General features: G+C 44.4%; 1 protein-coding gene across 3 annotated transcripts; it reads left to right on the plus strand.

The window, feature by feature from the left end:
- Nucleotides 1–394: 394 nt before the first annotated feature.
- nlrx1 (NLR family member X1) lies at nt 395–13,537 on the plus strand. Of its 3 annotated transcripts, none has more exons than XM_048982097.1 (8): nt 395–516; nt 3,445–3,565; nt 3,675–3,738; nt 4,065–4,183; nt 6,443–7,053; nt 7,263–8,695; nt 10,490–10,750; nt 10,914–13,537. In XM_048982097.1, exons 2-8 carry the CDS (start codon nt 3,463–3,465, stop codon nt 11,239–11,241), a joined length of 2,919 nt encoding a protein of 972 aa, XP_048838054.1. In that variant the 5' UTR covers nt 395–516; nt 3,445–3,462; the 3' UTR covers nt 11,242–13,537. The 3 variants fall into 3 exon arrangements, with proteins under 3 accessions (XP_048838054.1, XP_048838055.1, XP_048838056.1); XM_048982098.1 differs by having other exon boundaries at nt 401–516; nt 7,263–8,641; XM_048982099.1 differs by lacking the exon at nt 10,914–13,537 and having other exon boundaries at nt 401–516; nt 10,588–10,726.

The following is a 13,537-nucleotide window of genomic DNA, read 5'->3' on the forward strand; positions in this document are numbered from 1 at the left end:
CCTATTGGGTCGCGGGTAACATATTTAATAGGTTTTTGTTTTAGTTCTATTCTACCATTTATATTGTCACAGTAAACTATATCCAAAGATGTGCTTGTAATATTTTGTATATAGTACGGCATTTATAATAATAATAATAATAATAATAATAATAATAATAAAACTCCGCCAGAGTGTCACTTTTACCGATGTTGAACAACTGTTTCAAACCCGGATATAGAATAAAGTTCATTTGTCGTTCTAAACGTATTTATGGTGTTTTTTAACCACTTTTTGTATCTCCCACGACATAAATACTCTCTCCTACAGCGTCCATTACAATTACGTGCACAATACGCAAATGAGGCGATGACGTCTTTAGCGACTTCTGGAGCAGCCAATAGCGACTTTCCGTGTTGAGGAGTTGGCAACAGTGCTCCTTCCAACCAAGGAAATATGACTAGAGAGCAGCTTCACTGGTAAACCAGAGACAACCTGCGGCAACTCCGTATTTGTTTACCTACTAAAGGATGAGAGGTAAATGAATCGGACCGCCGAGTTATACCAAACATCTGATTCTTTGAAGTGCATTTCGCTGGAAATCGACACTGAATAATAACTTGTTCGCCTTCGTGTATCTTGATCTATTGATGCTTGCCAGCTAATTTGTCGTTCTGACATGGGTAGAACTTATCTTTCTTGATTTTACTTGCCAGTTAAGCGTAATTATTGTGGTGACAGCGCGTTGTGTATCTCGATTTTTTCCGCCTTGCCTGGTTACTTCCTACTACGCTGGCATTCTGTCACGTGAAGCCCACTGACGCTAGAGCAGGGGTATTCAACTAAAATTTAAACAGGTCCAGTGAGAGAGAATTTCTTGAAGCAAAGGTTCGGAAGATCATGTCTAACTATTTAGTGTGATATATATTTAAGTAGCCTATTAGTTGTATCGTCATTGCATGTAATCAATACCTGACTGTCAACTCAAATTAATTCGGTACAGTTCAAAAACATTTTGACAAAATTTATTGTCACATGACATAGAACTTTTAGGTTTTATAATGCAAAAAATACAGATTTGCCGTAAGATTTCCAGCGTCTGAAAGCGTCATGCCAGATGCTTGAGATTTGGCAGCCATGAAAACGTAAATTTTTTGTTTCACCTGAGTTTATTTATATAACAGATTACGTTATAGATATGTTAAAAAGCAGAAATGTCAACGAACATGAAATCAAAAATAAACTACGTCTATTTATACCAACATGTAATACAATACATACTGTATTTGAAAACTTTTCAGCTTTACGATTTCAAGACAGATTAGCCACTCTCTTACGAACATTACGGTTTTTCGGTTACGGGTGTCAGTTTTGCTGCTGCTATTAACACTAATGGCACATTAGCAGACAAAGGGCTGGTAATTGCTTCTCGGTCAAAGGCGTTTGACGTTCATTCGCGTGGGAAACGGCGGTTTTACTGCTAAACCACTACCGAAAAGACTACTAAAGCCGCGCCGAATAAAATAGAAGTGCCCCGTCAGGTTTTAAACAACTTTCTGTTTTAGCTATCGGTCCGGGTCTGTACATGGGATAGCTTCTGGGTCCGGACCCTGACCGTGGTACGTTTGTTAGTGACCTCTGCACTAGAGGATGTTGCCGTGGTACTTAAACAAAAGTTAACGTCGTGGGTGAAGTGTAAGTGGGTGTTAAAGGATCTCATCAATATTAATTCCATCCATTGCGATTTCCTGAGATCCCTGCTTATTTCAGGTTTAATTCTTATATGTGTCTTGTAACTGACGTTGTATTTATTCTATCAGATTGATATTGATGTTAGATTTTTATACATGTGGGTGTTTATACTAATTTCAGTAAGAATAATTATTGTGAGTTATAACTTTGCCTATTTCGTGTTTGTTTGACAAACCAGTTCAAAATAAACGCAAGCATATGTCTTCCCTGCTTAAAGTATGAAATATTGGTCTCATAAATATTGCAAGCAGTGTAACATGAAGGTGGCTGTTTTTATGCACGAGCTTCGCATTCAGCAGAAAAGGAATTCTAAGACGAATTGGAGCATAAAATGTATTACACTTTTCATAATCGTATTGTAAATGTGTGATGATTCATGTTACCTACCAGCTGTACTCAGAGAGAAGTGATCAGGATTTTAGTTGAGAAACACAAAGATGTTCAACTGATTACACAGACAGCCCCCTACCAAGGTGCTGCTGTCCAATGTCATTACTTGGTAAATCGTTCATTTATCTGCAATTAAAAGCTAGTGGGAGGTGACATGTCACTGTTTTGTTTCAGTTAACAATAGTCTGGAGTTATCTGGAAGTCTGGCTTGGAACATGCAGAATTAATTGCAGGACTAGTAATAGCCTTAGTGGCCAGGTGGAATGTTAACACGCAACAGGTTTCCAAGGAATGTTTTTATTCTTCAGTATGTGGGATTGATGTGAGTTGGGACTCCATGATGTCTTAAATCATCAGCTTTGCATTTACGTGGTAGTGTAAGGTCATGACACCCAGCTCTTAATGATTCAGTTGCAGAACTGAAACCAGTTGCCAGTCATTTCAACAACTTTCTCAAGTTTTCTGCTACCAGGTTCGTCTTGGTGACCTGTGATAATATATATGTTTCACGACAGAGATTCTGACAGCTACCACGTCCGGTAATGCTAGTGAGTTAATTGTTTTGCTAAATGATGTGTTCTGTATCCTGTAATTTCCACTGATCTGTTTTGCACCAATGCCCTTGAGGGAAGTAGCTGAAATCTCCTTATAAATCTTTCAGGTTACTTGTGTGGGGGCTGGGGGGTGGGAGGTGGCACAGGCCTGCAAAGTCATGAAAGAAGAGGAGGGGCTATGAAAAGTGTGGAACCTCACAGCACCATTCCGGTTCAGTGGGTGCGCCTTGGAATAGCAGTGTAATCCGGCTGCTGCTTCACCCAGAATTAGTTTCAGAGGGTTAACCAGAGATCATGTGGGTTAGAGGATGTATTTATAACCCTGTTGGGGTGGGGAGGAGAATCTGGGGCAGGCTGCTGTGTCCATTTGGGTTGAGGATGGCATCGAAGGACCTCCCTCTCATGACTGCAATCAGAATCTTTAAAGCTATTGTTTTACTTCATTTTTCTATATACAGTTTGGTGAAGGAAGTTCTAATTCCAGTCTGTTAAACACTATCCGCACCCTGGACTGTAAGCATTTTAAGTGCGAAGGAGCAGGAGTTGGGCTCCCTTCTTGGCCTCAGAAGGTACAGCATTGTTCTTTTCTGCAGGGCACACTGGAGCTCTGGCATTATACTTAGCTGGAAGCTGATGTGTGCTCCGATGTGTTGAATTATCGGGACCTAGTGCCTTTCAGGGTGTCGTCCTCCATGGAGGTACACTTTGCACATCCAAGATGGATCTGAGTCACAGTTGACCTTGATTTATGTTGTGTCTTCATGTAAAGGTTCGTAGTTGGATTGGCATGATGTGGCTATGTAGGAGATGTGTAGGTGTGTACAACTGGAGGAGAATGCGATGGAAACAGCGAGCTACTCCTTACCAAACAATCTTCACCTCATGGAAGGGTAAGACCTGACAGCTCTTCTGGTTTCAGTTTTCAGCTGCTGAAATGGATTCTAATGCCATGAATTGATCTTTAAAATTGACCTTGACTGGGACTGTTTTATTTTTCAGATTTGAAACAGAAGCATTTCTCAAGTATGGGCACGAAGATAACCTGGCCCTTACAGCTACACTGGTAAGCCCAGGTTGATTTTCTCATCTGCACTTTCATAGCCGTCTTCCAACCTTGTAACGTGAAAGAGGCTTTGCTCTGGATGTCTGCACTAGGAGACAGTATGGAACACTCACCTCTTCTCATGTGGTGGTTTAGTAGGTGACATATTAAGCATTTGTTCGTATTGAAAGCAGCAGTAGGCTGGGCAGACCTTTTTCTTTGGCTGGGTTGTCAGTGAAGCCATTTGTTTTATGCCAAATTTGGGGCGATCTGCAGGTCGTCAGACTGGTTTCTGCCTGCCGTTGCCATGTGAGCGGTGATGAGATCTGTTGAATTTTGTGACACAGGCATCAGAGTCTGGGCACGGCACTGTGGAGGCCACAGATGAGGGAGCCCCTTCTGTCCTCAGCCTCTGGGCCCATATCTGTACTCAGGGCTCTGAGTTTCAGTGCCAGCATTGCTGCAGGTAAGCAGGACAGCAGCTTCTAGCTAAAAAGACAACACTGTAATTATATAAATATTGTAAATATTAAAATAAATATTGTCAGTATCTGAAGATTCATACCCACATGTCTGACGTGGTTTGGCTGAACATCCCAGATTATTACATTGATAGAAATGCTATATAATCATTAATGCATAAAATCCAGTGACTTTTTACTGTTGCAGAGCTTTTCTCACCATATATTAATGAGGTTTTCTTAAACAGCTGAACTGCAGGTCATTCTCCAGTGATGTAAAATTATTTTTTAAAGTTTATTTTTATCGTATCCTCAGTCTCATTCTTTCGGTCACCACTCCAAGATTGTGACCATAGGTGAGGGTAGGAACATAGAACGACTGGTAAATTCAGAGCTTCATCTTCCGGTCAGCTTTCTCTTTACCACAAGAGATGGCACAGCGCCTGCATTACTGCCAATTCTGTACTGATCAGCCTGTCAATCTCCCACCTGCTTCTTCCCTCACTAGCGAAGATGACCCTGAGATACTTAGGACCCTATTTTATGTCCGACACAAAGTGGCACTGGGCGCGATACAAGTGTCTTTGTGCGCATGAGCCTGGCGCAGTTGTCCATCATAGGAACATAAGAAATTTACTAATGAGAAGAGTCCATTCGGCCCATCAAGCTCATTTGGGGAGATCTCAACTAATAGCTCAGAGTTATTAAAATCTTATCTAACCCTGATTTAAAGGAACCCAGGGTTTTGGCTTGCGCTACACTAACAGGAGGTCTATTCCATACTCTAACTACAGGCTGTATAAAGAAGTGTTTTCTCAAATTCAGTTTAAAATGTTAATTTCCACCTATGGCCATAAGTTATAGTATTTAAACTAATATTAAAGTAGCCTTTTGGCTGAACAGCATCCAGACCTCTTAGAATCTTGTATACCTAGATCAAGTCCCCCCTTAGTCTCCTTTGCTCGAGGCTGAACAAATTCAGCTCCGCTAACCTCTCCTCATAAGACATTCCTCTAAGACCAGGGATCATTCTTGTAGCCCTATGTTGCACCCTTTCCAAGGCAGTAATGTCTTTTTCAAGGTATGGTGACCAAACCTGCACACAACATTCTAGGTGGGGTCTTACCAAGGAATTGTATAATTGTAGCATCACTTCCCTTAACTTAAACTCCACACACCTAGAGATGTAACCCAACATCCTATTGGCCTTTTTCATTTCTTCCCCACACTGGCGAGAGTGGGACACGGAAGCATCAGCATACACACCGAGGTCTTTCTCGTAATCAGCTACCTTTATTTCAGTGGAACCCATAAAATATCTGTACTTTATATTTCTGCTCCCTGCATGGATTTCTTTACATTTATCTACGTTAAATTTCATCTGCCAGGTATCAGCCCAGTCGTTAATTAAATCAAGATCCCGTTGTAGCCTTTGTGCTGCTAATTTAGCATCTGCTACACTGCCCACCTTGGTGGTGTCTGCAAATTTAACCAGTTTACTGTATGTATTTGTGTCAATATCATTAATATAAATTAGGAACAATAATGGTCCTAAAATTGAACCCTGCGGTACCCCACTATGAACGCAGGCCCACTGTGACATTGTGCCTCTAATAACTACTCGCTGTTTCCTGTCTGTTAACCAGTTTTCGATCTAAGCTGTTACAGTTCCTAAAATCCCTGCAGCTTTGAGCTTAAGCAAGAGCCGTTTGTGAGGGACAACATCAAAGGCCTTCTGGAAATCTAAGTAGATCACATCGTAGGCCTTTTTGTGATCAATTTCAAACAGGACCTACTTCTCCTAAACCCATGTTTGCTATCCCTCAGAATGTTATTTGAATCTATATAGTCTACCATTTTCACTTGGATTATAGCTTCCATTAACTTTCCAGTTATGCAAGTTAAATGAATTGGCCTATAGTTTATCCCCTTTTTTGAATATGGGCGTTATATTAGCATGCATACAATCAGAAGGTGCCACACCAGCAGATAAGGATTTCTGAAATAGTAATATTAAAGGTTGGCTGCTAATATCCCTCCATCCGCATAATGCTCCATCCACGTAAAGGTCATTTACATGCAATGCCCATATTTTAGCGTTTCTCTACCCAAAATGCATATCAAGCCCAAGTGAGCATAAAGCCCAGACTTAAGTTGAAGGGAGAATACGCTTAAGTGGAAAAAAAGGTGACGCTACGCACTCTTTGGACTTAAGCACATGGGAGAATCAAGCCCTTAGCTAGTAACCTTATTGTCTCTCACAGACCCCATTGAGATACACAAGCAGAGACTGAACTTGTGGTTCAGCCATTTGCCCCAGGAGGAGAAGCAGTTTGGCGGGTACTTCACCCCAGAGACTATGCACATAGATCCACTGATTCTGGAGAGAAAGCCAGCGGAGAGCAGGGGCATCGAGAGATCGCAGATCCCCCACCACCCTTCGCTGAGTGTGGAACAGCTCTTTGACCGCCCACTAGGGCACCCCAGTGAGCGAGGGATGAACATTATGCTTTATGGGGCTGTAGGAACAGGGAAAAGCACAGTGGTGCGCAAGCTGGTATTGGACTGGTGTGCTGGTACAACCCTCTCCCAGTTCAAGCTGCTGGTGCCTTTCTCCTGTGAGGATCTCTCCCAGTCGAAGAATCCCACCTCCCTGCGCGATCTGGTAGGCCGTAAGTATCTACACCTGCGTCGGACTCCCTTCCTCAGTGGCGAGGCTCAGCAAGCTCGCGATGTCCTCTTCATCTTCAATGGCATGGAGAGGATGAGGCTGAACTTCCGCATCGCCTCCACTGAGCTCTGCAGCGACCCTAATGAGGCACTTCCCACGGGGACCCTCATGGTCAACCTTCTGAGGAAGTACCTCTTACCTGAGGTAGGAAGAGGCCTCCTTAACTCTGTATATAGCCTCACTGCTCTTAGTTTGGCATGGAGAGTCAAATGTGTCTTTTTAGGCTCTGTGGTGTTTGACTTGATTGGTGTGACCAGCTGTTTCTTTCTATGAGGGCAAACCACTGTCTGTTGTATGCTTAGGAATGGTATATAGCTACTTTCAGGTTATATGGTTTGATAAATGTTTTCCAGGCTACCATACTGGTCACCACCAGACTATCTGCGGTGGAGCATATCCCCAAGAAGTATGTGAGCCGCTACATGCAGATCTGTGGCTTCAATGACCCAGAGAGCCAGCGCTCCTACTTCACCAGCAGGCTCCTCCAGCAGGCCACAGAGAAGCTCAATCCACAGGCCGAGTCACTGATCGAGCTGCTCTATCTAAACCTGCAGAAGGAGAGCCAGTTAGCCTTTGCCTGCTACTTGCCGTCCTACTGCTGGCTCACCTGTGCCACCCTGCATTTTCTGCATTTCACGGATACCCAGGCGCCCATCCGGACACTCACAGGCATCTTCACCAGTTTTCTCCGGCTCAACTTTGGTGGGGAGGTGCTGGAGGTCAACGAGGGCAGCAGCGGTGCCACTGAGCAGAGCTCCCTGATGCGATATGTGGTGCAGACGGTGGGGAAGCTGGCTTTTGATGGTGTCACCAAAAGACGGACGCGCTTCACTGAGGAGGAGCTGGAGCAGTGGGTGGGTGGCAAGACTAAAACAGACGAGGAGCTGCAGCAGTTGTCCGTCTTCCGCAATGACGTGCTGGACTTCTTTCTGGTGCCCTGCGTGGAGAACACCAAATTGCTGGAGGCTGGGGATGTGACCAAACAGCGATATGTATTCGCCATACCTACTATGCAGGAGTATCTTGCTGCCCTCTACATGGTGCTGGGAGAGAACAAGTCAGCTCTGGAGAGGTTAAGCCGAGACATGTCGATGGCTCTGGGACAGGCTGGGGAGGATCTGCAAAGCCTGGGGAACATCCTTTCTAAGTTCATCCCCCTCAGAATCTTTGCTGTCTTCAATCTTCTCCGGCTGGCACCCAATCTGTATGAGCGTGTGCTCAACATGACCAAAGGCCGCATTGCCCGAACCATGGCGGCTGAAATGTTCCGCTCGGAGGATAGCTTCAATGAGGATGTGCTGGACCAGGTGGAGCAGAGCCTGCTGGGCGTGCAGGGTCCACAGCCGAAGCAAGAGCTGGATATGAAGTCCTTTGAGCTCTATCCCATCTTCATGGGAGGTCTTCTGCACTATGGAAACCGAGCATTGCTGGAGCAGTTAGGCTGTCACATCACCAGCACGGCCGTGGCACAGATCACACATGGCCTCACCCGCCAGCTAGCTCAGCACGGCCAAAAGAATCTGCCGCCCACTGAGCTTATGGACCTTCTGCTGTTCCTCTATGAGTTCCAGAACCCACGCCTTACCAGCCAGGTCCTGAGCTCCCTCAAGACCATCAACCTCTCCACCGTTCGCATGACACCCATCAAATGCTTCATCTTGAGCTGGGTGCTGACCTGCAGCCCCCGAAGGCTCCTTCTGGATGAGCTGAACCTGTCCTCCTGCCATCTCAGGTCTGAGATGCTGAAAATGCTGAGATCAGCCTTCCGCTGCACTCATCATCTGAAGTGAGACACTTACATCCATCCATCCATTTTCCAAACCGCTTTTTCCTACTGGGTAGCGGGGGGTCCGGAGCTCATCCCGGAAGCAATGGGCACGAGGCAGGGAACAACCTAGGATGGGGGGCCAGCCCATCGCAGGGCACACTCACACACCATTCACTCACACACACACACCTATGGGCAATTTAGCAACTCCAATTGGCCTCCGCATGTTTTTGGACTGTGGGGGGGAAACCGGAAAACCCGGAGGAAACCCCATGACGACATGGGGAGAACATGCAAACTCCACAGACATGTGACACAGGCAGAGACTCGAACCCGAGTCCCAGAGGTGTGAGGCAACAGTGCTAACCACTGCACCGCCATGCTGCCCCGCCTTCTCTTACAGTTTCTGTTAAAACAAGTATGGATTGTATGAGTTTGAAGTATAGGGTATTCCCAGTCTCCGTGATACCACAGGGTCAGGATAACCCCAGGCATGGCAGAAGTTCAATATGGGAAAGTGCAGCCAAGACTGAGCTGATATTTGTATTTATGCCCTGTGTCTGATCCTGTGCTTGACATTTGTTTGCTTCTGTATATGACGTTTACCTCTAGTCTCCAGTTTAACAGCCTGGATCCAGAGTCCTGCGTTATTCTGAAGGATCTGCTTCTTGATCCAAACTGCGCTATTAGATCCCTACAGTAAGAAGCAAGTCTGTCTTTACCTTGGTTTGACAGAGAGGTTTAGACACAGAACACCTTCTTCCTGCAGGCCATCAGCCCCTCTGTGCCCCCCAATTCTTTTGACATAATCCACTGCTGGCTCTATACTTCAGACATAATTGATGGAATCACTGTCTCTTTGGCAGTACAATATCGTATGCGGTGATCACTGTTTCAGCACGCTGCTTTTGCAGGGTCCGCAAACTATTTTGTTTGTGCGGATCCGACCCACTGCCCTCGATTGGCTGCCATAACTGTAATGCTGCAGGGTTGGGCAGCAGGACTGATTATGCAGTTACCGGCATGCTTTGCACTGCACTGCACTTTAAATAGTGTAAATTATCATGTGTATTTCTGTTAATAGTAAATGTCTTAGCTGTGTAATATATGTCGCGGAATGCACGTATTTTGTTGGCGTGTAACCATGAGTGTCGTGTAAATCACTGGCATTATCAGTAGTGGCTGATAATGACTTCCATTTTAAAAGCGCTGTCCTCTCCTTTACCAAAATGACACAAATTCAGTACAATACGTATAAGGGTCCGCTTCATGGAAAACATTCTGCGCCCTCAAGAGTTGTGGTATGACATAGAACAAACAAGGTGGTGATGTCATTTTACGTATATATGACCGATTGTTCTCTGACAGTTTTGTCAGATGTCATTTGAAGTGTATGGCCACCTTACCTCAAACTGATGGGGTACTGAGTTTGCACTAAACACACACACACACACACTCACAATTGTCAATGGTGTATATAGACTTGTGTAGAGAACAGTCTGCTGATTTGCACATATAATGTCTGTTGCATTATAAGCTGCCACTGGCCACTTATCTGCCTCATACTTGCTTTCTTGCAGTATTCGCAATGTTTGCATTATGTTTACATTGCACCTTACTGTTTTAATGTACTTTGCTTTAAGCACTTTATTTTGTATTTATGTTGTATAAGTTGCGTGTGATCATTGTTTACTCTAGCAGTCTCTTTAAGTGGACATATGACAAACTCTTTCATTGAATTGAATTAAGATAATCATAACATGATCACATCTTGGAAACCCAACACATTTCTGTGTGTGTGTGACACGTCAGGCTGTGTAACAACCCCCTGCTGGAGTCGGGAGCCCAGCACCTGCTGGAGGGTCTGCAGGGGAACCAATCTCTGAAAAGGTTGGACCTTATGCACACAGGCCTAGATGACAGTGCAGCCCGGCAGCTTGCAGAGCACCTAAGTGACATGACGAGCCCCGTAGGCCTAGAAGAGCTCAACGTGGCCTACAACGACATTGGGGACAGCGCCGGTCTGAAGCTGGTGGCCGCATGCCGGAAGCACCCGACAGTGCATACCGTGCAGTGAGTAACAGCCTCAACCCCTCAAGCCCCAATAAGACACACAGTTCACTGATTTATATCTCTCTCCTCACTGTCACTCCTCCATCTCTGGCCGTCTCCATTCTCTATGTCACTCCTCCATTTCTTAACTCTCATTCTCTCTCTCTGTGGGGTATCTTTATAGCCTGTATCTGAACCAGCTGAGTGAGATGGGGAAGCAGTCCCTGTATGTGGATGGCAGTGAAGCTGGTGCCGCTCGTCGGCTCCAGATCCTGACCTCCGTGACGGAGGGCGCGGACCTATCAGATGCCTGGCCGCGCATCCTCAGCATCATCCGCCAGAATGCCACATCCTGGGACCGCGGTCGTGTCCGTGAGCAGCTTCTGGACTTTCTCAGGGACCTGGAGTCCAGCCGGCGCCAGCAGCGTAACTTCCTGAAGAAGCACCACTTCCGTCGTGTGGAAAAAGGAGTGAGGGAGTGCCTGCGCACCTTGGATGACAGAACCCCCTAACGGGAAACAGCAAAAAAAAAAGACAAACCCAGAGGCCTGGTTCCTCTTAGGTGCCCAAGGGAGTGATTGTAAGAATGTTGTAAGAATACAGCCTAGTTATGATACAAAGGGCCGGTTTATACTCAACATGTGCAACACATACACTTGTGCAGCATGGCTGCCACACGTTTTTTCGGTAATTCTTGTGTCATTTGTCCATCTACATGTACGCAGCATGCAATACCAATAAACATCTTGGGCAGTATGGTCAACTTCTGTTACAGACCTATATGTATGGTATAGTTAGTTTAGCTTAAAGTAACAAGTAGGCTCTCTCTCCTCAAGTGTCAAGAGTGACAAGTACTGTTAAAGTAGCAAGTAGGACTTGATAATGTATGATATTAATATCAACATTGCATGTTACGTACTGACAATTCTCCCATGACAAGGGCTGCGATGGCCGAGTTGAAATCAGGCTTCTGCATACCTTCATGCTATATGGACATTGTATTGCGATGTAAAGCAATTTCATAACATTATTTTTCAATACAATTCTGGTATTTAGAAATGTTGGTGATGAAATTCACCAAGTGTAGGAGGGGGCTTAAATTTTGCTAAAACATTTGTACTCTGTCAAAGGAAACTAAACTTATCAAGCTTTCCGATTTTAATGATTGTTCCTTTTTGTGATCCAGTACATGTTTTTATTCAAAATAGTTGTTTAATGCTGCTCTCAGGGCCAATCATAACCATGCTTGTTGTTTAAGCCACACGTAGGCAGGTTTGTGAGAAACTTATTCTGAACTCAAAATACTATATGACAGAAAATACTAAGTATTATGAGATATCTACCCTGCCTCGTGCCCATTGCTTCCGGGATAGGCTACGGACCCCCCGCGACCCAGTAGGATAAGCGGTTTGGAAAATGGATGGATGGATGAGATATCTAACAACATATATCTAACAGCACATAATACAACATTCAACATGAGGTAGTAAAGTGATATGTGGCAGAGCAGAGTAGCAATATGATGTGGCACACAGGGTACAATGTAGAGAATCCTGCAGCACTATTGCAGAATTAATAAAAATATCTTGCACCGCCCCCTGGTGGACATTGTCAATCTAGAGAATTAAAGTTAACTGTGTACATGTATGAGCAGCAACACTGCTTGTACAGAAGCAGCACAAGTGAGCATATATGTTGCAAGCATGAAGTATAAACCAGCCCTTATTAAACTGTAATATAGCAATTAACAATGATAAAAAAATAAAAGTTAAATGACGAACAAGTGCTGCCCTTCAACATGACATCATTCCTCAAGCGGGAAAGATGCCTGGATTTGCAGATAATATTCTCAGCCTGTGCCTTTTGGGTGCAGATGATTGGTGTCCTGCCTGTCACAACTTTCCTTCTGCTTGTGCTTCAGAAACTCCCCACATCTGCACAGATGATATTCTCACCCTAACCCCACACCTGCGCAGACGGCGCTTAGGATGAAGCAGTCAGCTGCCAATGGACATGCCATCACTGACATTCATGTGCCTTCTGGAATGTTTCTTCTGATAAAAGGAACCTGCTATTGCAATGAAGCTTTATTTGCACATGTGAGAACAGGTATGCATGTCTTACTTTTCAGATGGAGTCAGCCATTTAACCTCTTGGGGGGAGCTTAGGGGTCCACTCAAGGGCCCAACAGAGAGACAGGATTTCAACTGGCAAACTTTCTGATCTCAGGCACTGAGCCACACTGCCCCCCCCCCCCCCCCAAACAGTTTACACGCAGTAGCCTCAGTAATAAAGCTATCACTTAGGTGGTGTAGCGTTAAGGCAGTTAAGTATTGAGTGAAAAAATCTGGATAAATAGTTCATAAAATGCAGATACAGCTGACTAAATAGATTTGGCTGGTTTTGAATTTTTAGTAAAATTGAGTTTTGGGAATTTTTTTGATTATTTAATCGAGGAGTAATGTTTATTTTTTTACTTTGTGCTTAAGGCTGTCTGTGTCCATACAATGGTGCTTTGTTTTAACTTGAATGCATTTAGGGAGACTTTTTTCCTGGTCAATTGAACCTGACTGTCACAGGAATAGCTGTAATACGTTTTGCCTTTTTATTTTGAATGATTAATATGGCATGTGTTTTTATAGCTCTACTCCACAGGGTTGGTTTTGTATTTTCTTTTAAAGCGTTATGAGGGATAGAGCTGGGGAACAATTTTGCATGATATATTTCTGTTCTATGACATTCAAATGCTCATTGGTGTGAGGGATCAGTTTTACTGTTCTTGGATTAAAATCTTCAGAGAGCAACGTT

Source organism: Brienomyrus brachyistius, chromosome 17 (assembly GCF_023856365.1).
Source record: "Brienomyrus brachyistius isolate T26 chromosome 17, BBRACH_0.4, whole genome shotgun sequence".
NCBI classification, from domain to species: Eukaryota; Metazoa; Chordata; class Actinopteri; order Osteoglossiformes; family Mormyridae; genus Brienomyrus; species Brienomyrus brachyistius.